The 27,430-nt window shown below is 41.9% G+C and overlaps 1 protein-coding gene across 4 annotated transcripts in view; it reads right to left on the reverse strand.

Annotated features, from left to right (window-relative positions):
- Positions 1–14,850, reverse strand: part of TMEM63A (transmembrane protein 63A) — a 31,237-nt gene extending 16,387 nt beyond the window's left edge. For 2 of the 4 annotated variants that reach the window (XM_055816595.1, XM_055816593.1), the window contains exons 1-13: positions 14,732–14,850; positions 13,615–13,744; positions 12,585–12,784; positions 10,631–10,710; positions 9,015–9,078; positions 7,689–7,726; positions 6,382–6,524; positions 3,748–3,799; positions 2,495–2,603; positions 2,026–2,096; positions 1,497–1,577; positions 745–868; positions 279–412 (exon numbers count right to left, since the gene is read on the reverse strand). In XM_055816595.1, coding sequence (XP_055672570.1) covers positions 279–412; positions 745–868; positions 1,497–1,577; positions 2,026–2,096; positions 2,495–2,603; positions 3,748–3,799; positions 6,382–6,524; positions 7,689–7,726; positions 9,015–9,078; positions 10,631–10,710; positions 12,585–12,773 — 1,085 coding nt within the window. In that variant the 5' untranslated portion in view covers positions 12,774–12,784; positions 13,615–13,744; positions 14,732–14,850. Of the gene's footprint in view, positions 1–278; positions 413–744; positions 869–1,496; positions 1,578–2,025; positions 2,097–2,494; positions 2,604–3,747; positions 3,800–6,381; positions 6,525–7,688; positions 7,727–9,014; positions 9,079–10,575; positions 10,711–12,584; positions 12,785–13,614; positions 13,745–14,731 lie in introns of those variants that run through there. The other 2 variants (XM_055816594.1, XM_055816596.1) reach the window with 2 other exon arrangements.
- Between the last annotated feature and the right edge of the window lie 12,580 nt (positions 14,851–27,430).

The following is a 27,430-nucleotide window of genomic DNA, read 5'->3' on the forward strand; positions in this document are numbered from 1 at the left end:
TGATGTACTGCATCCCACACAGAAGAGAAAGGCTCCTTATCCCAGTAAATGTCCACAGCCATTTCGTTCCCGTGACATTTTCTTCACCTGAAGTATAGAGGCTAAATGCACACTTCCAGGAAAACTTACCGGAAAGCAAAGCAGACCAAATCCACAGGACAGTGAAGAAGAAGAAGAAAGGAAGAAGAACCAACATAAGCAAACAAGCAACACAAACAGGAGATCAGTTGTGCTATTATAATGAAAAAAGAACAAACAAGACAGCAGACAAAACTTACTAGGTTGCCATGGATTTCTCTTGAAATGTTACAAAAGCCATTCCCAGTGGGTTATTATGAACAGCTTGTTCCTCTTTTGCATATTCTTCCATCAGTTCATTTTTAACTTTGGTATAATAATCTACAGCATCCTCCTGTTGGGAAATTGATGACTGTTACATCCAAAATACAGCTTGCGCAAACCAGAGTCCCTCTTCCTCATACTACTTCCACAAATTACAAATCACATCACAACGTGAAGACAAACAAACAGGAAGTTTTTCTTGCGCTTCAATTTTTGCACCAAGATTACATTTCAAATGTTTTGGGGAATTCCTTCTGTACAGTGCAAGAACATGAAGGATGAGCTATCTGCGATAAACGAACAAAGAATTTTCTGAAACTCAATGAGATGTCACGCAAAAACTATTCTCTACTCTTCTAACAATCTACCTAGCCAAAACTAAAAGCAAACACAATCTCTTACCCTTTCACATCCTCTCATTTCACAACAGCAGAACTGACCACACGGCTTAGGGTTGATCTGGACCCGCTTGCCATACTTTTGATGCAGGTGTTCATAGTAGGTCAGGCTTTTTTCTGCCTGTTTTCTGGACAGAAAAATACATCCATAACATTTTGCAAGAAAACAGTACCAACATCAAGCTTAGTAAGAATATAATCCCCAAGATAAAAAGTTATGTCAAGGACCGATAGCCATTTAATCGGTCACCAAAGATACTCACACACACCTTACTTTGGCTACTTAGCATAATTTATTTTCAAGTCTGTAGTAGCGTTATACAGCCTACGCTTCTAGTGAGATTCCAGGAAAAAACCAAACCAACAATGCTACTCTTGTATAGACCAGAAGGCAACACTTTTCTGTCCTGTGACCAGCACGTCTGGCCAAAGCAGCAGGGTCACAGAGCTATTAATTCAATAGCTGGGTTTTCCACTTTGCACTGCCTGACAATAACCAAATACATACATACATAATCAGCGAGTCAAAGCTTATTTTACGCAGCACACAACACATCACACCTACAAGACACAGGCTGAACCCCACAACTCACCTCCAAACACTGCTGAATCTAACTGAAGTCCAGACCAGGACTTTAAGAGCAGAATTCATTTCTAGTATGGGCAAGCTTAGTACTATTGATATATGCTGATTAAAGACTGGCAAAGCATTCATAAAAACTACGGTAAACTCCTGTAGATTACAAAAACATGTACCTTTTTTTGAATAGGTGAATAAGCTTGGCTACATCATAACACAGCTGGACCTCCAGCACAGTGCAAGTTGGGTAGGCAGCACTGAAAAGGAAGCAGTACATGAGAGCATGAGAACAAACTGCAGAAAATACAACAAAGAAACTGCTTCAAAGAGTATCACTGATGTCTAACTGACATCTCAATCACCCATGTCATTTCTGAATGAGGTATGGTAGAGCGTTGCTGAAAGTTCCTTTAACACCAGATGCACAGCATTACTCCCAAGTAAAGGCCATGTGGGAACATGAATGCAAGGTGCGGATACACAGCCACCTTCTTAGTTTCTAATTTTAAGACCAGCTAACTGTCTTTATTGAAATACGGCGTTTTCTCAATTCTGTCTAAGGAGTAAGATATGCTTTTAGAAGACAGATCCTATAATGAATTTTAAACAGTGCAAAATTCAAAAAGCATGTCTGCTTGGGCAGGTAAAACGACTAGGACAATTTAAAATCTGTTCCTAAGAATACTACTCAAGTACAGAACTTACGTAAAATGGCCCTGTATCGTCTCTTCTTTTGCATTTTTTGGAAGACCAGTTATAAACAATGTGCATTTAACCTGCAAGAGAAAAATGCAACCCCTTTGAAAAGCCACATCACAAAAGAGAAAATAAAAATATGAGGAAGGCAGCGACATAGCACGAGTAGCTCCATCGAAGAGGGGGAAAAAAAAGTAGGAAATTTTGATTTTGATGGGAGCTGTATCTATTCAAGACAGTACCATGTTCACCTTTTACATTGGTAGTAGGTTACACCAAAATGTCAGAAATCCCTCCCCAGTCCCCTTTTCTCCATCCACTTTTACAATTCACTCAGTGGAGCTTTGCTTTAAGTGTGAAGGAGTTCACTGACGTCACATGCTAGCAAGCAGAAGTCACCTTAGTGATTTACTTTTTTTTACATTATCCACTTGCAAACATGCTGTATGGTTTTTCTCACCCCAGCGCAGAAACTTACTATGTTTTCTTCTCTGTATGTGACATACTTCATGTGATGTCTCATGAAGACAACGGTCAGAATCAGGTAAACAACAGCAAAAACCGTGTGCAGCCAAAGAAGATTGTTACTGTCAGACAAAATGTTATGAATATGAGAATCGGGAAGAATTAATTGTCCAACTAATACAAATAGCCATCAAAATGCTAATCAGATCAGAGCCTCTCATTAAACACAAAACAAGAAAAAAAGTAGTTGCTGGTAGTAAGTCACACCTATGCAGATGCCACGGATAGCCATTAAGGTTACATGCTTATCATAAAATTAATGGGTAACAGACCTACAAAGAAAACAGATATTCTATGACATGGACATTTTTGGGCAGCATTTGGTGTGCACCTTCTCATTCAGGCCAACAGCACACACCATGCTATTTGCTAAAATGCTTTTTATCGGCCTTACTATTTACTGTGTTGAGTGCATAACTGAACCCTCCTTGAACACAGTCCCCACTCAAAATTGAAAACAGCCTAATACAGGGAGCAAGTTCTACTACTCTGATAGCTCCTTCCTCAAAGCTTACAGAAGTTTTGTTCTGCGAACAGTTCCCCAGTTTTGCAGAGCACTAATAATTTCTATTAACCTAAACCACAGTAACCTATTTTACAGATAAAACAGCAACCAAGCAAAAAAAACCCACTAGTTACTAGGATTCAAAATGTGGTTAAAAAAATCAAATTCGGTTTGGCAGAATAGGCAGAAATTCTGTGGGACACAGTATCACAGACTGATGTGGACTGGTCAACTAATACAACAGAAAAGTTGCACAACTTTGTATTTCAGCTATTTTACAAACTCTTTTAATAGAAGCAATTTTAATCATCATCTCAGATGGGAGAGTATGCAGACACATAAATCTAATGTAAGGGAATTTAAATAATCTGAGCTATGCATTCTAGTAAAGCTGTCAGCTTTATTTTCCTTCTGAAGTAGAGTTTCTTTTAATGTGGAATTTTCTGAAAATAGTATCACTAGATGTGCAGTCATTAGCCAAGAAAAATACATGGGTTAAGAAGTGCTGAGAGTAGAAGCCAAGCCTCTAGATTTCTTATCAGCACTGTAACTACATAGCCTGAAGCAGACTGTATCCCAATTTCAGTTGATGAAGCATGAATAAGTAATTCCTACCCCATGAGCAAGTACCAATTCATGTGTTTAGAGACTATGGCAGGAAACAGACATAAACATAAACACACTCTGCAAGATTTACTTACCCAGTTTGTAAGTTTACTATAGTTGTTCTTCCAAAACTATAGGGATCTTTATCTGAGAAGAACAAAACCAAGTAGCACAATTAACAGGTGTAACATTCACATGCAAACTATCAGACAGCTTTTATTCTGGTTTTTTTTGGAAAAAAAAACCAACCAGCTGATATACTTTTTTTATTGCTGAGCATATTCATTGTTAAAAAGATTCAGAACCATAATCAATGCTATTTTACACTGTATTGCATTTTAAAGTTGGAAAAAAAGCTCCAGGATTATACCACCTTCAACCCACCAAAAGAAATAGTAGATTTTTAAAATATAATCTGGATACTAGGTCGTTGTAGCAGTTCCCTTTCCCCCCCCATCTCCATTCATGTCCATTAACAACACTGTTTAGGGATCTGAACATACTTCCTTCACATTTTTATTTTGTCTTCACTGATTTCTTACCTCAGTTTCTTAAAACTGCATTAATTCAGCATTGGCAAAACAGTACCGATAACCTTACTAAGGTAAAAAATGTAAGAGTTTATATGACATTGTTTCTCTAGACTATCAAGTATTTTTAAAAAATGGTAATGCAAGTCAGCAAAAATCGAGTACATGTTTACAAAGGAAAAAGAGCTAAGTATCTGGAAAGCCAAACAATCTTCTAACACAGACTGTTAAACCACATTGCAAGTTAAGTCATTACAACAGGAAAGAACTGGAAATGTACAAAATCAACATACAGTGAAAGGGAAGGAAGAGGGGGAGAGACGCTAAAACTTCATATTTGTTTTTCACCTGCATTTCCTAGCCTCACAAAATGCAAGAAAACAGAAGCTGTATTCTCCTGCTTTAGGCAGCCAGCCATACTCTACCATTTCAATTAGTATCCAAGATACTAAAACTTTTATCAAATTGCAGTTAGAGAACGACAGTGCACACAAATTGATGCGCATTGCAAAATCTGGTATAAATAGTAGGTAGTAACTAAAACAGGTAGTAACTAATCCAGAAGAGGAATATACATTCTACAAGTTCTTTGAAGGCACCAGCATCTCTCTACTTTATGAAGGAGATCCTAGGGTGCTAATTGTGTTTGATTTGATTCTGTAAAACTAGGGATGCTGGCTGAGAACATAAGAGATGGGACGTGAGGAAGGAGAAGCATCTGTGAAGTGATAGAGGGTCCTTTGAAAGAACAAAAAAAAAGAAATGTAAAAAAGAAAAAAAGAACAGCAATGATCTTTAAGAAAGCTGGTATTAATATAAACAGGGAATTGCTAAGGAAGAGTCCATAAAAGCAAAGTCAGAGATGGCAGTTCCACAAAGAAACAATATTAAAGGCACAGGTACAATGTACCCCATCACAGTCTAGGGCTAAAGCCACAAGGCTTTTTAAAACACAGGTAGGAGTAAACTGAAAACAAAAACTAGGCCACATTATTAGAGACAACAGAAGAGAATAAATTATAGGGACGAAGATCAGCAAGATCAGTACACAAAATAACATGCAATTGTCGTGGTATAAGAACAAACAAAACAAAACACAAGCAAGCACTCTGTCTGAGAGCTCCTGGGAAAACCAGATGAATTCTTGCTTTCTTTGCATCACTATTCACCGAGGTGATCAACAGGATCTTGAACTAGATCATGAACATGATCTTGACAAGAGCAATACAAAGCCAGGCATAAAATGGGCTTATAAGGGCTCATTATCAAAAATGGAAGAACGTTTAAACAGGGTTTAGCAGAGCTCTGTCCACCAGCATTCTTATTAGCAACCTGAGTGGCAGACTAGGACACACTCGCTGTATTTGTTGAGTGTGAGTTAATAAAGCAAAGAGGTAGGTGTCATACTGGCAGACATAATCAGGACTAGGCTGCAAGAAACATTAAATAATTCTTTGTCTAATCAGCACTGACACAGTCTCAGCAGGAAGATTTGTCCAGTTTTGAGCCACAAACCAAGGCAGAAACAAACAACAGGAGACAGTCCAGCTAGATTAAAAGAAGTGCAAAGGATGGGTGATGATTTTATGATCAGCAAAATGGAAAACATTTCTTATAATGATGGAGTTAACTGGTGCGGTTTATCAAAACGAGAGAAAAGGACAGATTAACTGATAATCCTCAAGCAGCTAAAATGATGTTGCAAAGAGGAAAAGAATAATCTATTCTCCACAGTGACAGGTCAAAAAATAATGGCCTTAAATTGCAGCAAAAGAGATTCAGACTGGACACTAGAAAAAGATTCCTCAGCTGTGAAGACAGGTCCTATTGACAACCACCACCAATAAATATCATAAAAAGTGCCTAGATAAACACCAGTTAAGAGGGCATAGGTAAAGTGAACGCTGCCTTGAGCTTTCTAGGTCCAGTCATCTTTGTCTGCATGTGGTCTGCCATCATGTTTCCAACAACAGTTTTTGCCAGACATTTAAGGAACCCTCTACTCTCACAAATTTCACATGAAATGACACACGTCAGACTAGGGGGGAAGCACAACACAGACGGGATGACACATGACACGACAAACAAAACAAACAAAAACCCCCAACCTTACAGAAGTTTACCAAAACAAAAATCCTGAAAACTTTTTGAGTGACATAAACCACAAAATTCTTCTCAGAATACAAAAAAAATTCTTACCAAGTAGATCACCTGATAGGTTGACAGGTAATATGACACACACAGACAAAATGCTGACAGCAATCAACAAACAGATGATGTGACGCTGGAAGGCAAGGTAATGGATGGCATCTTCACCACACCTCTCATGAATCTCGTCATCACTGCATCATAGACAGAAAAACACATGGTCAGTCTTCTTAGTCTCTTTGGGGGTTTGGCAGTGGTTTTTGAACATACACTAATTTCTCAGTCTACCCACTGACATCTCCATCAATCACTATCAGTTTTCAATGGGGTTGTGTCCTTCCTTGTGTAAATTTAGGTTCCAAAAGTATCTTTTTCTTATGCAGTATCACCACACATACATTCACATGAGGGAATTTAAGATAGAAACAAGTAATTTGAAAAGCAAATATAAATTCAGGCTATTTTTCATCAGCCTAAAAGAGAAGAAAGTAATCTGCTGTGACCTCCTGCTTTATGACAGTCACAAGGTGTTAAGTCTAGCTCTCAAACTTCAAGATCACACTGTGACAGTGTTTGCTCATCTCCATAAAGGCTCTCCATGAGGAAAATTACAACAGAATCACCTTACTCTCGTGACACCCAATTAACAAAAGATAATAATAGGCTTTGGAAAGAACTCTCATCATCTATCCATTGTTCAGCAGGACAGATCATTAAAATAGGAGGGAAAAGGAAGGAACTGAACTAGCAAAAATGGAAAAAGACAGGCTCAATCCCCACACCTTTTTTTTGTTTCAATGGACCTAAGCTAGAAACTGATTTTTAAAAATCATTACTAAGCCCCAAGAGATACAAAGAACGAACATCACATGTCTAATGCTTAGTTTCTGGGAAACAGTGGAATGGGCTTTTCCTAGCTAGTCAATTCCAGCCCCAACGAAACTACCAGTTCTCCACAGAAACCCTTGCAGGGAAACTGCGTTTCCTGCCCCAGGCCCCTCCTGGCTTCAAACAGGGGCACACCCACACAGGGCTCTTTGAAGAGTAAGAGCCTAGAGCCTAGTTACTAGCTCAACATCCACATAAATGCCATAGATTCACTTAGGGTCACACGCTGTCTTAAGATCAGTAAGTCCCCACACTGCCAGTAGAAGGATGACTGTATCCTGCAATATTCCCGTAAACTGACCTTGTTTTCATATTCTTTTTCCACCCCACCAGAGGCACCTGTATCACTGTTTGTCTTACAGTGTCTACTCGAGGCGAGGGGAAGAATGCAATATCCCTTCTTTAATTAAAAAAAAAAAAAAAAAGAACAGAGCAAACCACAGCTCACTATTTCTGTTTCATATACTTACTGCATCCGAAAAGCAGCTGTCATCCAAGAACAAAACCCCTATAAATAAAGAAGGAAGTTTTTAGGAACTAACATACAAAAAAAAAAGTCTTTAAACTGTACAACGAGAAGTGTTTCTATTAAGCTAACCTCTTAGCTAAAAAGCTGACAAGTCTGTTGCTCTGAAATCACTATTTAGAGACATGCAGAAAGCTTGGGATTCTTAAACAAGTGTGCCCAAATCCCAGTGAACAGAAGTCAATATTGAGATTTCCCAGGAATTATTTTTTTTTCAATGGATTGCTTTAGAGCAGAAAAGGTGATTATTTTTTCCAAAACCATTTCCAGAGCCTCTCCAATTTCAAGGATAAGCTCCATGAAAATCTTAATACAAGCTAATCAGTTAAACATTAATTAGAAACAACACTGTGATTACATTAACAGAAAGGCTTCTAATATAGGTTTACAAATCCTCCTATGAAACTGTACAGCAGAGATCACATCTCACAATGTTCCAGGAGAGTTCAAAAACCCTTCTCTCTCAAAAGGCCTCTTCTTTCAAGTGAATAATATCCAACAAACGACACATTCAACAGCTTCAATAGTAAAGTTGCTTTAGGGTTTTAAAAGAGATGAAGAAAACACCACAAATGGCAGATGAATCCTGATCAAACAGCAGTACGCTTTTGATGCTCACACAATTATTTAGTTGCAAGGCTAGATATTAAGTTGATGCATATATAAAAAAGTAGGCTGCCGCCACCGGACAACTCTTGCACACACAGTTCATTCTGGTGCTGCAACACAAAATTCAAAGACTCCAGAGAGACCATGAAGGGAACCAGCTAAAAGTCTGGCCAAAAATTATTTTCCACTCCAAAGCAGTTTTAATATTAAGAGTACACAGCACTATTAGTAGCCTCACATTTGCATCCAGTTTTCTCAATTTTGCAAGGAAAACAATCTCCTATAAAGGCCAACTAGGTGTTACTTGCAATGTGAATGTAATGTAATTTTTTTGAACTGTTATTTAAGTACAAACTATTTACTAGTCCCCCTCCCGCCGCTTCAAAACTCTAACATATAATCCCTCTCCTACTTAAAAAAGTTACTTAAAAATGATGACAAGGTATTAGTTTATGATATGGCAAATCGTTTGTCAGGGAACAGAGAGGGATTAAGTATGGTTCTCTAAAAACATAGTAAAAAATGCATCACTAGTTTTTGCATATAGATGGTCTTCCAGGTTAAAGACTGGTTCATTAGGCTAGGTGGAATGGCAAATTACAACAGATTCCATTAAGTAGTTCGCATCTGAAAAAACATACCAAAACTCCAGGATACTTACGCTATCATATTCAAGATCTTCAGGTACTGATGAAGATGTTGACAATCGGTTGTATCTTGATTCACTAAAATACATTAATGATGTTTTAAAGTATCTTTAATAACAGATGATGGAATTCCACAGAATTATTTCAACTTTAACAATTCTACAGTAACCAAGGGAAGTAGTAAAAACCAACATTTTCACTTAAGAAAGCTGTGGCTTTCACCTTGTAGCATATGCTTAATTATAGAAACTTGTGCTATGCCTCATGCTGAAAAGGAAGGACATGTGTGCTCTTAATGTGAGAGCAGATACCTAAACTAGAAAAAAATGCAATGTTTTATTGGGATATTAAAACCACAGTAACATAAGAGAATGCAACACAGATTTGAAAGCCTAGTGAGGATCAGATTTGCAAGCTAGCTTCCTGTTCAGATATTCCTCTTTACAAGACATCACCTCTCCACCTTCCTTCCTTCATCTTAAAGCCACTACACAGAATTTCTCCTCACAATCAAATCCCTTACCTGTAGAGCCACCTCCTCACACAAACAGTTCTATAGCAAGGCCAGAAACATTTAGACACCCTGTAACCCTCAAAAATAGCAGAGTACCTGTTTTTAGTTTGTTGCTAAAAAGAAATACTGCAATGTTGATGTGCCTGTAATTACAGTATATTCAAAGGTGTATCTATGATAATTTTCACGTAGCTGGCTCTGGTCACACTCCAGCAGGGACAATAACATAGGCTCCCAGGTGTCTGACTGCTCAAGGACCTGTTTGTCCCATGCAAGTTTCTCCAGCCTACATGCGAGCCTGTAGCAGAGCATCTTCATTCTTGCTGCCTGAGCTAGCTGGATTAAAGCAGGCTCAGTTATTGCCCATCTCTCCCCGTCCCCCCATCTATACTTCACACCTGTACATGGATTACACCTAAAACCACATTTTTAGTTCTTTCACATTGCTGAGCTGTGAATTTACAACTTAGTTACACCACTAATATCAGGAAGAGGCTCACTGTTAAAGTTTACCCACTTCATAAATAGACAGATAACTTTTAAACATCCCAAGACATCATCCTGTAGAACTAACATTTAAAAAACCAAACAAACAAACAAGCAAGCAAGCTCATTTGCAGAATTACTAAAAATCAGTGAAGAATTTTAGAAACCTGCAACAATATTTTTTTTGTTATTATTTTTTTTAAACCCTTCAGAAATTTTATGGCACAGGCTACACAGGGAGCTCAGTGAAGTTACTGGGCTTGAGCCAAGATAAACAAAATAGTTAATATCCTTCTATCACAGTAACACACTGCCAACATCAGCCTGGAGTTATGTGACATGTTAGCAGACAAGCAGCGTGTTTTCTTACCTCCACTTCCTTAACCCATAACTGCAGAATGAAATTAATGACAATGCCAAACATACAACTTCATTACTGAAACCACAAAAAGTAACTCTGTGAGTGGGACGTATTTCACACAAAGCAGCATGAGGATATTTTTAACAAATGCGTGCACGTAAAATATCTAGCCGTTATGGCTTAAATTAAGTGCATTTGTATTTACTGTACTTACTTCCACACTCCCCAAATGGTTTCAACAAATCAGTCTGATTGCATATCTTTTTTACCTTTCAGCTTCTGACACCAAAGCAACACGGCCATAGTCCCAGAATCTCTTCCTTATAACGGAAAACAGTAATATTAAAATCTAGAAAGTAAAAATAAAGAATTTTGAATATTTACTTTTCCACTTCATAATTATTTCTAGGTGTGTAGGAATTGTCAAAAAATGCTGTCCTAACTCCTAAACCAACTGCCATATGCAAACCATCCCAATTTGTGGCCATGCTACAAAACCAATCTGTCTGGGACCAAGGTTACCGGAACATCTGCCTTCCTGTTCTACTGTATAAAGGCGGAGAACTGCATGCTAAGGTACTTCTGGACTGCAAGCGTATAAAAGCTTGTGAAAGGAAAAGTAGCAAGCAGTACTTGAGAGGAAGTCAAAACTTTCATAAATACACCTTTACTCTTATTCAGTACTTAATGACTAGAACTATGATGGAAGACTTGCAATTTTGTTTTAATTCTGTTTTTGAACAGTGATGTAAACAGGCTGTAGGGGGCTTGACTATTCTCTCAAGTATGAAAATTATTTTTATTGTCAGTAGTAAAGGTAATATATTATTACAAATCATAAACTACTAAGACATATTTGATCTCTGCAATGTATTTTTTACCTGCCCCCGTATTTTCACTTTTTGAAAGAGTATAAGAACACAAGAAAAAACCGCCCTCCTATGTGTTTCATAAATGCACTTTTTAATTCTTTTTTTTTTTTTAAAGAAACAAGTTGCTCTGTACACAGCAATGAAGCAGAAGTAACAAAGCCTGTTTTCTATGCATATGTAGCATACGCCCTCACTTTCTAGTCCCTCCTACATCCCGTACCAGTTTGGCTAGAAAGCAGTGCTAGTGATGTAACTTGTTTGGATCTATGCAAATACCAACTGGCCAGCCAGGATACATGTCAAGATTATCTATGTGTCAAGATTATACAGCTAATATCCGCATTTCACAATTAATATAACTTTCTTATAAGAGCCTTCCTCGCAACAGGGAATATTAATTTAGATATTCCTCCTTCATCGGGCCATTAAAACTTCCTGCAAGCAGGAAAGTTCTCTAAACTCGGACAACTTTGGTTGAAAGTGACTAACACATTCTATGATTATTAGGAGTAACTGCCAGACAAAAATGGGAAGGCAATGCAATAGATAAACCTCACTTCCTTAGGAAACCAGCCTAGAAATAGTACTCACAAACCCATCAACTGACAGTTGCAAAAGAACTAGAACTCAGGAACTATATCATCACTTTAGTCTCATTTTATTACCTCAAACCTCACTTATTAGGCCAATTTGCAGGTCTACGGCTCTTTTTCTTTTCTTTGGGGGGGGGGGGGGGGGGAAGCTAGGTGGCTTAAGACCACCTAGACCAAACTTACAGAAATAACCGTAAGTATTATTGGAGTCTCAGGCATGTTCTGGAGACTCCTGACCAGCAACTAATCAGATCCCTTTATTTTATCAGGACTGAGCTGATCAGCACATTATTTCCTCCACAGCTTCATGAAACCTAATTTTAAGAGTTTGTGAAATGACAGATTGTCCACATTGTAGTTCCTTTTGAAAAAGTCTAGTAATAGTGCTCCCTTCCTCAAAAGGTACCCAGTACCTAAACCCAGAGTAAGGAAAAAAATGTTCTTGCAGTTAAGACAAAGCATAGAAATTTGAGCTATGACTACAAAGCTCACCATGACCCCACATACAGACCCTATGACACTGCACTCACTCTTGATCTACACATCCAACATACAGCGACATTGTTGTCCCACACGTATCTGAACCTTTATCAACACTTGAAAAGTGCTTTGATGTTCCCAGGATGGCCTCAGTACATTTCTCATTCTGAAGATTCTCAGAAACAAATCCCTACCTGATCAATAAAAGAATTCTGAACAATCTAACTTCCGAGAAGGTCAGAAGTATTTTCAGTACAAGAAATAGAAATTGGGCTTACAAAAAAGAAGGTTACATCAAGCAGTAGGACAGTTGGGATTCCACCAAAAGTTACTCCTTGGAGCACTGTGCTGCCCCGGGCAGTGCTGTAGCAGTACGTCTCATTCAACGTTGAGTTGAAAGGTATGCTTCTATTCCAGAAGTAGACTAGATGAGAATGTCCAAAACCCAGAAAAAAGAAAGGGTTCATTTTGTCTTTCCCTTAAAAAAAAAAAAAAAAAAACACACAAGAAAAAAAAGTAAAATAAAGTTAAAGAAAAGTCTGCCTAGTATTTGTGAGATGTACTAATACTACTACAAATATAAAGAGTGCAGGAAGATTCAACCATGAAACTACTTCAGAAGTAAAGTCATATTTGACAATCTATTCTCCTTCACCGGTAAAATATTTCACAATAACCGCCAGGCTCAGTTACTAGCAGTGCCCAAGCAAAAATTCCAGACCTCTAACCAACCATGTCCTCTACAGACATCTGTGGAAGACTACAGAAGACCCACACAACACAAACTTCTCTGTCTTCTCATCTGCAACATCCAACTACTTACACAAGCCTGAATTCCAGTTCTAGGAGTAACACAGGGCATTAGATAGTCCAACAATAGCAGTTTGAAGATTTTGCTCCTAGTTGAGCTTGTATGAACATACTAGCTTGTGAACTTTGTATTCAAATGTCAAGATCTTGAGATTATTAACAAATTTGCCACTAATTCAACAGAAAAGAACTACTACAAAAATACACGTGCTGCTCTCTGCTCTTGAAATATTGCATGACTGCCCCTTTTTTAATAGAATTCAGCTGAAAGAACAGCACAGCAATTACAGCATATTATGAACAAGAAAGAAAAAGGAGTATTTCTAATGTTCTAAGAGAACAGCCATCTACCAACAAGCAATGGCTCACTTATGTTGGGGCTTTTCACTTCAAACGTTTTTCTTGACTTACGAACTTGATGATTTCCAAGTACTTTGGCCAAAAGCACGCTTCATGCAGAAAACACATCTGACTGATAAATTCATAAAGAAAGCATACCCCAAAAACCTCTATCCTTTGAAAGCAAGTATTGTAGGTCCTCATCACACAGGTTCAGGGAGACTACTTTTGGGCTATCACGCCTCTGTAAGAGGAACAAACATGTCTGACGGCAGCCCTATTCTGGATGCTGAAAAAAAAGAAACCAAATGCAAAGCAAGAGTATGAATAACTACAAGTTCTCCCTGTAAACAGGAGGCAAACAGCATGGAGAATACTCCTCGCAAAACAGCATTTACTAAACGTTGGAGAGTGTGACAAGGTGGGGAAGAAATTTTGCCTCAACTGACGTGTTTCGTCACAAGGAAGGAAAAAAAACCAAAAAACCACCACAACAACCCACACAAAATTTGTAATGTGAATCTATCCTGGCTTTCCAAGGATTGAGATTTAGTGCTGACAGAAAAGTCGTTCTGAACACCCTTTGGAAAACTGCAAGGACTGCACGCTAAGTTTTAGGTAACACGCTGGATCTTATCAGACACAGCTTCCAGCTCTTTAAAGCGATTATTTTTAAAGAAGTCAGCCGTGAGGAAGATAAAGGCAAGACCTCCCACGGGTGGAGCTGCTGCAGGGAGCACACGAGCGTGCAAGGAGCGGCGCTTCCCGACCTTTCCAGGCGAGGCGAGCCCCGGTGCGGGCTGCGGAGAGAAGCCCTCTGCCCTGCTCTGCCCGGGATCCCGGCGGTGGCCCCGAGCTGGGGCTGGCGCGGCCGGTTTCCCACCGGCACCCCCCGTAACTCGGGCAGGGAGCCGGCCCGTTCGCTCCGGGCGAGGAGGCTGGGCAGAGCGCGGTAGCCACCGGCCCTGCGCCGCCCCTCCACGGGGAGGGGACACCCCGCCAGGAGGGGACACTCCCCCAGAAGGGGACACCCCCCGGGCTGCCCCGGCCGCCCGCTCCCAGCCCCGAGCCCGCGGAGGGCCGGGGTCCCGCTGCGGCCGCCGGCGGGGGACGGGGAGGCGGCCCGGTTTCCTCAGGAGGGCGGCGGGAGGCCCCAGCCGGCAGCACAGCCCGCGGCCGCCCCTCAGGGCTCACCTGGCCCCCTCCCCTCCCCGCGGCCGCCTCACGCAGCCCCGTCCCGTCCCCGCACAGCGCCGCCACCCCCGCCCTCCCTTACCTGCACCGGGGCGGCCGCGGCCTCTCCCCTCCCCTCCCCACCGCCCCGTCACCACACGGGGCGCGGCGCCGCTCCCCCGCCCGGCCCCGAAGTTTCGGGCCGCAGCAACAAGTCCCGGGAGGCGCGCATGCGCGCGCGGCCCGCCTTCTTCCCGCCCTGCCGCGCCCGCCGCCGGCGGCCGCTCTCCCCCGGGCAGCGCCGCGCCTCGCCTCGCCTTCTCCAGACCCTGAGGCGCTTCCCTCAGGGCAGGGACCCCCCGTAAGGCAACCGAGAGAACCTGCAGCCACTTGCCTGCGGCCGCCCCCCTCTCCCGCCGCCGGCCTGGCTGTGCGGGTGCCTGGTTCGACCCAGCGGGGCTGGTTTTATCCCCACAGGGCCGGGTCAGCAGCGGGTTCTGAGCCCAGGCCTGCTTATGCAGAGCTACCTTTAAAGCACCTCACAGAACCATAGAACGGGTTGAGTTGGGAGAGACCTTAAGGACCATCTAGTCCCAACCCCGTGCCATGCCAGGGTCACCTTCCGCCAGAGCAGGTTGCTCCAAGCCCCGTCCAGCCTGGCCTCAAACACCTCCAGGGATGGTTCCCTCCATGCAATACCATTGAAACTGTATCCGTAATGGTTTACAAGTTATTTTAGAAGTTCATAGTTTATCTATGAAAATGTTATGCTGGATCCGGAAAGAAGATCTCTGGTGAAGCATGAAGGATTTCCAAACTACTTGGTGGTTTCTCAGGTTTAATGTTGTTGTGGGCTTACAGTGCTCTGACTTGGAGGAAACCCCTTTGTGCCTCTATGACTCACATTATCCATTAACATTAAAAAAAAACAGATTCAAACTGAGCTTTTTATAGCAAAAAAAAAAAAAAAAGATATGTGAGATTTCAAGAAAGATTTCACAATGCCCAATCTGGTAAAATAGCCAACTACAAGTGGAGCAGGCCATAATTAAGGCAGGTAACTGAAATAAGTAATAGTAATATGAACATTCCATGAAATATTCAAAGCCCCTTGTCTACATGCACCTATAAAGAGAGAAAGAGCATCCAAATGTTGTAAATTGGAAAAAGCCCAAGACCTAGGGAGTTTAACTTCGTGTGTCTATGACAGAGCTGGGATGAGACGATTCCCACCCATCCACAAAGATGTCCTACCCTTTGCAGGTTAATTGCTTCCAGCCAACAGGCCAGAAACATGGCAGGGTGAGGCGCTGCGATCCACCTCTCCTCTACCCTTTAGTGTTCCCTCAACAGCCACTTGATACCCAGCACTGTCAGCCATCCTCCTCCTCCTGTGTCTTCACCCTTTGCCCCAATTGGCATGACTGACCTCAATGAGTAGCAGGCATCTGAGGAAGAAGAAGATTATGATAATGATGAAAATGTAATGGCTCAGAGGGAGGCAGGGAGACTGATTGCCTTCCAAGATTTGCACCCTACCTCCAGTCTCGTGGATGAAGCAGCGGTGATGTTTCAGAACAGCGAGCCACTCTAGAAACAACCAAAATCATCAGGGCATTGCAAGGTTCAGTCTGATGTCACAGTGATCAAAGTCTCAGGCATCTGTGGACTTCCATACTTAAAGGAAATGAGCATCCCAGGTGACAAGAGGCCTGCGTCTCCTCCAGTTGACAGTCCTGCTCCTGCCTCTCCGTCTTCAACTCCTTATGCCACTGTCTATTAGAACTGTGTGTGTTACTTAGGGCCCTGCATGCATGTCCTCTACCCTACTCCCTGCCATTTTATTAATCCACAATTGTTTCACTCTATCAAATCCTCATTTCACTTCTCAGGAATGGCTGCTCAGCGGAGAGCAGCATTTGGCTGTGTGTGTGCCATGTGCCTTCCCCCACTCCATCCCACAAAAAGGGAAAAGTGACTGAGAGTCTTTTCAAGATAGAATTTCATTATTTATCTAGCAGCTGCATTGTAGAAAACCTGTGATTTAAAATTGACTGTAACAATTATGTTAGAAAATGGCATAAAAGTTCTCAGCTCAAAGCCGAGTGGTTCATATTCACTGCTGGAATAAAGAACTTCCACTGTTGTTGAATGATGTTAATTATTTTAGCTTCATAAATGCACTCTTTTCTACTTAGGGCTATGTTGGTGGGAAAGTTGTCTGGCACAAGTATAGCAGAATAATCATTCCACCCTGGCTTTTCTGCAATAACTCAGCCTGTGGATGGTTTATTTCAAAACAGGAAATCAAAGTGGAATAGTTATAACCACTTTCTTCCAAATTAAATTTTACCAATGCAGCTGCAGCAGAGTATACCCACTATGCAGGTGAAGCCTCAGTGTATGCTTGCAGCTCTTACACTTCTAGGACCAAAATCTGTCTGGTTAGTTTCCTTACCAATTTCCTAAGCTGTTTGTACTTTTGATTCTTGCCTTATTTTTCAAAATGAAGAAGGCCTTGCTCTGGCTCGACTATCTTACTCTGTAGCATAAATAGGTGGTATTCAGTGATCTTCACTGTAGTCTTGACATTCTTCATTCTGAAGACTTTTGCCCAGCTACAAAATAATTTTCCCTTCTCTTTCTCACAAGAGTAATGTCAAGCTTTTGTCATTTGTTTTTTTTCTTCCTCTGTCTAGACAGGCTCTTTAGCTAAGTGGTGTGATTTTGTTTATCTCTAATTTCAACAGCAGAGTCACATTTCCCTCCTCCCTACCTCTTGTAAATAGGGTTTTGTTTACCACTGTCTCTTCTTTTGGTGACAAAAGCCACATACTGTCATTAGTTAGCAAACGTTTAATTATGTTGCTAGAGCAGATGGAAATCCACCCTCAGGACCTAAGGAGCAGTCAACAGAATTTAAAATCCTGCCATCTTTCTTGTATTTTGCATGCTCCATATCCACTTCAACAGCTCTTTAGCACCAAGTTGAACAAGTGTGCGGTGTATTTACACTTACATGTGTGACTCTTGCCTTACTTTATTAAATGACCTTATGGCTGAAGAACACCACTGTCACTTTAGTTTGATTTATCACAGCAGGACTTCCCTTGATGGGTGAACTCCCAACAGGACATCAATAGTCTCTGGACGTGAGTAGCAGGTGGCCTGATGCTTTACCATGCGTGGCAACTCTCGCCGTGGTTTCTTCTCTCTGAAGAAACTCATCAGCCCAGCTTGCTGTTCCTTACTTATCTGCCTATTCAAATATATCTTAATGATTTAATTCAGGCTTCTAGCCTGGCAGCCCTTTGCTATCTGTTAATCTTTGCCTTCATCTAGCATTCTGTTTACAAGCCTCAATATACCAAAGGACTTAGTGTGGGCCTTATGAAGTCTTCCTTGGAAAGGCCTGAGCATTAATATGTGTATATTAAAAACAAACAAATAGAAAAATCTAGACAGATAGACAGACGTAAATGAACTCTAATCATAAAACAAATCAGCAAGCAGCAAGTGTTGATTTAAATTAATAATTTATGCTTGGTTTCTCTCTGTATTTATTAATTTTTGTAGTGCTGCTTCCTATTCATAGATAATATACTGGTTTTCAAGACAGAAATAGCCTTGGATTAGAGTTGGAATGTATTTCTATTAATCAAGAAAACTGACTTTTATACAAAACACTTAACCAAATATATCTAACAATATATGGTAGAAATTTGCCTTGCTTTTCTTTTACATTTCGTGTCAGAAAGGAAATGGTGAAGGGGGCATTGGTATTGATGCTTGAGCCTGATTAATTTTTCTCATTATCTCCACCAAGTTATATTTGTATGAAAACTGGAATTTTATGAAAATCCACAAGTACTTGCAATCTAAAATAGCAATACTGAAAAGTACAGGAGAACCTTACAGGAGAAAAAAAGTGAGCTTATTACAACATATTTTGCATTTAAACTTGATTTCTGAAATGGTGAATTACTGTCCCTGCTTCGTGCACTGCGCTCATTGGTTTTGATTGTCTAAAGAAGGCGTCCCTGTGAGTGCTCCTAGGCTTCTATACCAATAGCCCAGCTATAAACACTGCCAAACCCAGCCACAGCAACTGCTGAACCTTGCTGCAGGCAAGCCTGGGCTGCAACAAACCTATGCCTTACCAGGGGGCAATGCATGGACTTCCTCACCACTCATCTGTGTGCAGTGCGAGGTTTTAAACCTCTGTTTTACAGGTAGTTGCAGCAGTGGAGAAACTCTTGCTGATATATAGGAGTTTTAGGTTTAACATAAGCTTGTCGAAACACAGCTGCTGTTGATGTGACACACTTCGGTACAAAACTAGTGCAAGGTGACCTGAAACATGCATGACTTCATTGTTTTCTGAATATGTGTATTATCTTAATGCCTATTCGTGCGTTAACCCTGTGTGTATAGAAGCTGAAGGGAGTTAATGCATGGGTGGCGTAGCACTTGGCTATAATTAAGGCAGCTCCCTGAGAGAGAGAGGGAGATGGAGAAACCGCCTGTCACAGTCTGGTCTCTTGCATGGAAGAGGACAGCACCTGGCCACATGACACATCAGATTTAGGTGAATCAAGGAGCAGGTGTATTTGTCGCCGGTGTAAAATACCAAGCCACTTAGAGCTTGTAACCTTTTCCTGTTCTTGGGTACAATATACCTTAGTTTTAGCGAAGAACTCTAGTGTCCCCAGGAGCCTCCTGTACTCTGTGGCTGCCCTGACGGTACATAGTAACCCTTGTTGCAACAGTACTGTGGTAAGACCTGGACAGACATGAACGTCTTTCCTTAGGTTCTGCTCTCCCTGGAGCAGAAAGCTGGGCGACTCCTTGTGCAGGAGCCACAAAACACTCCAGGAGATCTTGCAGTTTAAACCATTGGAGGGTCAAGTCAACAGGGTTTGCTGGAACCTTGAATTGAAAGTAAATTTTTGTTAACCAACCTCTCAAACCTGTTTTTGATCAGAATAGATCAGAAAAGGAAAGCTAGATTTTCCTTTTTTTTTTTTTTTCTTTTCACAAATACTACCCAGTTTGACAGCTTTGAGCAAAGTAGTCACTAGTCTGTTGGTCTGCTTTATCCACTCTCTATCTGCAAAGAGCCCAGTGAGATCCCCAGCTTTTAGACTTACAAACTGGGTTCCAAGGCCTTGGTGATGACCCTTCCTGGTTCACTGGCCAACTTCCCTCAAAATGTCAGCATCAAACACATTGCTTGAACATTTATAAATGTAATTTGCAATATTTTTAACGTGTCAAAAGCTTAAGCCTTAATATACATGGTTATAGTTTCAATAAGTATATTTTTTGAAAATAAGAATATATTTGAATAGAAATCTGGATTAAATTATTTTTAAAGTACTTTTAAAATGAGTAATCTTTTTTCCCACTGGGCAAGAATTACCCCTTCCCACTTCTGGATTTACAGATGAAAAAAAAATCTGAGTGCAGAATATGAGGATTTCAGAGAACTTTGATTTTATTTTAATCTCAGGTTAGGTTAGCTCAAAGAAAACCCAAAGCAGCAGAACTAAGAGTTACACTTTATTAGCTTCTGTGTTCTGCCTAGGAGCTTGCCCCAATAATTATATCTGTAGATTTGTGTGTCTCAGCCTTTAGAAATAGACCTGATCTGTTAAATCCAGATTTTGGCTTTGCAAAGAGCCAAGAAGGTCCCTGTAACGTTTTCTGCTACAGCAGTGACTTGGCTACTTTGCAGGTAGCCGCCGTGGTGGGCGAGCACGGGGGGCCACTAATGACAGCAGGATGATCCTGGTGAGCCTAAGCAGGGGGTCAGGTGCCAGGTACGTGAGGCACAAGTGTCTGGGGCGAATTGGTGACAGGATGCAAAGTGGCTTAAGCAGGAAGCCGTGAAGAGCTATTGCAAGGGCAAACAGCCACGACCAAGGGCAGCATGGCTTTTTCCAGCGAGAAAGATCCTGCATCCAGGGCCTGGCCTTACTAGAACATGACTGGAAGTGGTGGGGTGCAGCAGCATCCAGGCAGCTCCAGGTGCATGACTGTGGATGTGGGTCCTCCCTGGGCACGTGCTGGCACCTCCACTTCAGGGAAGCAGAAGAGTTGCCTGAATACTGCCCATGCCTTAGCACGTGACCACCTGCTGAACGAATTATCGCCATACCTTCTGACTTTGCCATTCTTATCCCTCCCTATCCACTCTTTCATTCCTCTTCCCATTGTAGTCTAGTTCCTCCTCCCATTCATCCTTTCTCATATTTCCTTTTCTGTGATGATTTTATTTTCTCTGAATCACTGGGTTTTCCTTCCATTCCATCTTTCTCCTTTCAAGTGTATATAAAGGGTATAAAGGTATTCCCTTGCATCATTTCCAGCTGGACTTGGCATGTTTGAGTTGCCTCATGAGTGAGAGTGTGGCCTGATCTGTGTAAAAAGGGAAAGTAAAGTAGTCACTGCAAGCTGAGATTAAACACATGGGCATTCCATGGATCAGTGGAGAACTTTCTCCCCTGTAAGTAAGCAGTAACAGATGGCAAGAGGCATATCTCTTTGTTTTACTAAGATACTTTATGTACAGCAATTGTTAGATTGGTGATTAAGGTTTTGTTGATAGAAGCCGTGGCCGGCTGGTGCCTTTGAAAATCAGGTTATTTATTTTGGTGTCTAAATATGGACTTGAAAATTTTGGCCAGGCAACTTGCTCAAGGTCATTATCCTGACTCAGGGACAGAACTGGGAAGGAAGCCCAAACTTTTCAGCTTTCCCTTCCTATTGATATTCTGTACAGTTTCAGTAAAGCAGATGTTTATATACTCAGATTCAGTAAAGCAGATGTTTATATATTCAGATCACGTGCCAGATTAAAATTAAGTGAGTGATCAGAATTCATTTGGGAGGAGTTAAAAGCCAGTCCTGTAAAGTGGCACTGGCACTCTGTGGGAGTTTCTGGAGTGAGATGGACCCCAGGACAGAAGAAAGGGTCCCCACTGACTGGCAGCAGCTAGCCACACTCCTCCTGCCTTCCCAACACAGTGCACCTTGTCTTTTACACCCTGTCTGGATCAGTTCCTGGGGCTGTAAGGACACAGCTGAGAGCAGATGTAAGCTGGCATTGCCACCCGCAGAGCTCTGAGACGAGCAGACCAGAGGTTTAAGGCCCCACATTGCCAGCGGCTCTGGGGAACAGTGGGCCAGGCTGATGGCAGTTCCTTTGCAGTATAGTTCCTGTGAAGATTAGAGGAGTTTCATATGTCAATGTAAGACCTTGAACTTATTATTCAAATTATCACAGTGAGAGCATTTCTCAGAGGACATGCAATTGTGTTAAGAAAGCAGTTCCCATCCACTTTCCTTAGGAAACAAGACAACTGTGTTCTGTAATTGCCGTGGTTTCTGGATCAGTTTCAAGGCAAGCCCAGGCAATAGCATATTTTCGTGTTCCATTATGAATCAGAGCATTTTCTTATTTAGGACAGCATGTGTTTAAGAACTTACCAGCCTGGGAACATGGTGAAGTCCAGAGGTAAGCTTTCCTGCCACAAGGGACTGAGAGCAAATCAAGCAGTGCAGCCTCCGAGGAGATTTAAGAGCCAGTCTTCCAAGCCTGCTGCACATCATGATTTTCAAATCCCTTCCATTGGATTTGCAGAACCTGAACTTCATCAAAAACACCATTTTCTTGTAGCCTGCCTTGGGGATGTTCTAACAGATCTGGTCAAACTGAGTAAGTATCTCAAATTAATTCCCAGGTCATCTATGTCTCTGCTTCGATTGTAGCTGTCGCAGAGGTGAAATAGTCCTGGCTCTGTTTTAGAATCAAAGCAGAGAAGAGGGACTAGGCACCCAAGTTTTGTTCAAATCAATGAAAAATGGATTCTGAATTGTTTTTTGTGCCTTTGAAAATCTTCACATATATGGTTTCTCAAGAGACCCTAGATTCTTTACTGGCAACTGAAGCTAACACCATGCTGCACAAATAAAACAGGTTTTAGTCACCATGTCTTTACTATAGTTCTTCAGCCTGGAAAACTGACAGATACCAGTTTCAAATGCATGGCACTCCCTGCAGAATCTCATGTTGAATCCAAAATTAAGCTTCAGAAATGCATTTGGTTGCTATAAGGAAATGTTGGCCATTCCTGGATTAATGCTTTTGAATAAGCAAATGGCTAGGTAAGAAAAGGAGGAAAAAACAACTGAAGTTTGTGTTTCACACTTCAAGTGACCTGGCCAAGTGTGGCTGGATTCCCTTTTAAAATCAAATGACTATGATGCATCTCCCAGGGTCCTGTAGTATGAATGCTAAAAGGATTAAAACTAGTCAGGTCACACAGCTTTATTTTACTCTTTACAAGGGCCATGTTAAATCCAAGACTTTATACCCCTTGTTTACATAGATACGAGTACATGGCAGGAAATTACGTAATTTAACTTCTGCTATGAAGTAAAATACCCTTTTGTGTTCTGTTTTGGAATCAAATACACAAGGAACTGTATTTTCTCCGGTTCTTTCCTACTGAAGCCTTTTTCATTAAAAAGTAATAACATACCAAAAAAGTTACAAAAGCAATACAACGATAATATAAATACTTAAGTGAAAACAGCTTTGTAGTAACTGCTGGAGTAGAATTCTATCCACACACACTCCTTTCTGAACATTGCCGCACTGTTTGAAGGCAAAAGAAAATTGGAGGACTATTTTAATATTTGTTATTATGCAATTATCACAGGTGTGACAAGGTACCCAATCTAGACAGAAGGGGAATGGAGTGAACAGAGTAAATAATATATCAGCATAAACAGTAAATAGCTCACTAAGTTTTAAAAAATGAGTTAATGATTTGAAATTTTATTAACAGGTCTAAAATCTTTTAAAATGCTTTTCAGATACTCTATAGCCCTTTAAGACCATTCTCAGAAGAGGCGGCAGAACGGTGAAGACAAAAAAAGATAATTGCAAAGTTTGATGCAACATTTACAGCCAGTTAAGCCTTTCTCTTTCTGTTTAAAAATAATGAATATTAAGCATCGGGATGAGGGTTTATAGTTTGATCCAGATCGTCATTTCCAAGAAGACTGTTTTGTACCTCTTGAATCTCCCACCGCCCCCGGAAGCCTCTCAGACATCCTTCCCCAGTATCAGCCCAGGTCACCACAGCTCTGGCAGGCAGGTGTGGTGCTGCTGGACCCATTCAGAATTCCACTTCATTATCCTCCTGATCATGGCACTAGTGTGCTGCTAACATCAAGGAAAAAAGCCATGTGCAAGTGATTATTTTGAAACTGAATACATCTAGGTTCCATGGTGTAAAACCTACTGACACACAATAGTCCCAAAGTCACTTTAGCAGGAGATGTTACAGATGGAAAACAAATATATAAGTAGTTTAGCTAATTTTCCTGCTGTTGCAGGTATCTTTTTTCCAATCAGTGTATTTGCTAAGGCACTGCCCAAGGTAATTTTAAATATCTCAGTGAGGACTAACGGAAGCCTTAGGGCAGTTACTCTGCACTCCATCTGATGTACCAAATTAGATACATCTAAAGTATTTATCGATTCTATCTTGTCATCTCTGTGTATGTTATGACTTAATTTTGTCTTCTGCAGTCTTGCACCTTTTTTTGTAATTTTCTCTGCAAGGAACAGCCCTTTTTCTTTATTGCACTACACTAACAAATCACTATTTTGCATGACAGCTCTCAATGCTTAGCAGAAGAGGTTCCTTTTAGATCTCACTCATCTTGGCCTTTCATCTTTATTTTTGGCCTGCAGAAAAAAAAATCTTCCAGCGAAGTCAGCAATGCAAATTATTCAACTTTCATTAACATGTAGTTCATAATCTTTCTGCCTTTGCAGCTTCTTCTAGTAACAGAAATAAAGCTGCTAGGATATAGCGTTATTCTTTCTCTGAGTCGGGAAAAAGTGATTCATTTTCTCTTTTTCTAAGTAAAAGAGGAAAGTCTGTTCAGTGAAGCAAAAGTTACTAGAGTTAAAGTTAATAAATTAACTGGGGGAAATACAATCCATACTTAAGCCAGGCTACTTACTGCCACAGATGCAATATGAATAGCATTCCAAGTGTATTAGCATGACAGGAAAATGAGGGCATTTGACAGTTATTGGAAGGCCACTTGTCACACAAACTTGGCACAGAATCTGTAACAGCTATGGGACATTGAATCGTTTAAGTTGGAAAAGACCTTCAAGATTGAGTCCAACCATTGACCTGGCACTGCCAAGCCCACCACTAAACCGTGTCCTAAGCACCACATCTACGTGTCTTTTAAAGACCCCCAGGGATGGTGACTCCACCACCTCCCTGGGCAGCCTGTTCCAATGCCTGACCACCCTTTGGATGAAGAAATTTTTCCTAATATCCAACCTACGCCTCCCCTGGCACAACTTGAGGCCGTTCCCTCTTGTCCTGTAGGCTGTTACCTGGGAGAAGAGACTGACCCCTGCCTCGCTACAGCCTCTCGTGTCAGGTAGCTGTGGAGAGCCATCAGCCCCCCCGAGCCCCCTCCTCTCCAGGCTGAGCACCCCCAGCTCCCCCCGCCGCTCCCCACAGGATTGTGCCCCAGCCCCTTCCCCAGCCCCTGCCCGGCTCTGGCCGCGCTCCAGCCCCTCAGCGTCCCTCTGGCCGTGAGGGGCCCAGCACCGAGCCCAGCATTCGAGGGGCGGCCGCACCGGTGCCGGGCATGGGGGCACGACCGCTGCCCCGGGCCTGCTGGCCACGCTGGCTCTGACACTAGCCACCCACGCGCTGCTGGCCTTCGCAGCCCCCCGGGCACGGCGGGGGCTCATCAGCTGACATGCACCAAGTCCATACAGAAGCCCATAGAGCGGTTCAGCCCGAAAGCTGTGTCAGCCTGGAGCCCAGCTCTCTTGATAGCACCATGTGGCCTAAAACCTGCAGCTCGCACACTTGCTCCAGCGTGCCTGGCACCTCTCTCGCATACAGGTTCCCTTCTGCCAGAGGGACGTGCTGTGGGGCAGACAGCTGAGGGGGTCCCACATTGAGCTCTTACGGTGACATTTGCTGGTGCACGTTGGTTAAAGCCCAACTCGGCAGCAAGCCCGGCCAAGGGCAGGGAGAGCCTGGGCGGGGGCTCTCACTCGCATCGCTAAGGCAGGAAAACCAGACCCTTAAAAAAAGCTGATAATCTTTTCCAGTGGAAACACACAGCTGCAAAGGAGGGAGGGGTGGGGGGGAAGCCACATTTTAACCAGGCAGATAAATGGGGTCTTATTAGAAAATTAAGTGGTGCTCCTACAAAATACAGCTATTTCTCAGTAGTGGGGGCATTCCTTAATGAAGTGGACTGTGGTGTAAAGCAAGCGAGTTAGGGCCATGTTCTTATTTATCTGATACAACAGCATTTGCTAAACGTCAGTGGCTTTGCTAGCAGCCTTTTCTGTAGCCATCAGAGTGATAACAAATCCTGCTTCCCCAGCTACAAACAAGGCACAGACCAGGGCAGTGGGGAGGAGACTGCTGAGGGGACAGAAAAAGCTATATTTAAACAGTTGTGTTTGCTTTTCTGTAAAAAATATATATATATATATATATCTTGAAGATGTCTTTTCTGCCAGAACACTGGCACTTTGCAAATGCTGCCAACACAAACCCTGTGAGCAAGCCAGCTGACATCAGCTGACCAAGGACATGGTGGGACTTTGGACATTTTATCCATTCCTTTTTAAACAGATGGCCTTTTGTCTGAGCTGTTTGACCAAAACAAGCCTGTGAGTAGAAGCGTGCCTATGGAAGTCACGCCTAAGTTGATGCAATCTAAGATACACCAGAAGTCACATGAACCTAGCTCAAGATCAAACCAGGTTTGCAATATCTCTCTCAAATAAAATGGGGGGTTTACTATACTGGATACATTGTGGGATAAATGCATAAGGGATCATTATCCCCATTGCTGCCTGGGGCTTCACCACCAGTATTTGTGAAAGGAACCCAACAGGACACGAACTGTGAGATATTTCCATTGGAGATAGCCAGTTCAGCCTAGCCTAGACACCTAACAAGGAAAAGCAGGCTCCTGTCCTTGCCTAGATTAAATGAATTGGATAATTTCTGTATAGATGAAACAGACCATTACTTGCACCACAAAACTGGCTGCTGAAACTGGCTCCTTCACTGGCAGGCAGAGCAAACGTTAGGGGCCGAGTCTGTGGTTAGAGTGTCTTTGGCATGAAATCTGTGTGCCATCAGCTCAGAATAAACACGGTTCGGCTCAGACATGGGACACAGTTATATTTCCCAGAGCTGGATTAGCCAGAGTTCACAATACAGTTGTGAAGTCCATTTTATGATTTCATGCTCACTGAGGGGGGACGCATGGAAATGTGTATGTAAGGACAGGTAAGTCAGGCGATACCTGATCGATCACAAAGCCTTTTGGCACAAAAATTAAATGGGCTAATTTTTTGGAACAAAGCAGAAAGGATTTAATGCAGATCAACAGTCTGCACTGAGTGGCGCTGCTGTTTTCAGTCTGGCCCTGAGAGCCAGATAAAAGCTGAAAGTCTTGTCTTATCAGACCATACCTTATGAAACTTTTCCATGCCAAATTCTTGCAGAGCAGGCTGAGGCCATGGGGAGCACGCATGCAAACTCCAGGGAGCTATACCAGCCCCACAGATGTCCTGGGTGCTGTTATTCTGGCTCTATACACTGAGCAAGCTATTCATACCCTAATGAAAGAGTAGCTGTCTCTGGAGATAAAGGAGGATGGAAAGCCGCTGCCCTGGCAAGATAGTTTCCCAGTATCTTTCAGCAGGCATACACCATTT

Source organism: Falco peregrinus, chromosome 11 (assembly GCF_023634155.1).
Source record: "Falco peregrinus isolate bFalPer1 chromosome 11, bFalPer1.pri, whole genome shotgun sequence".
NCBI lineage: Eukaryota > Metazoa > Chordata > Aves > Falconiformes > Falconidae > Falco > Falco peregrinus.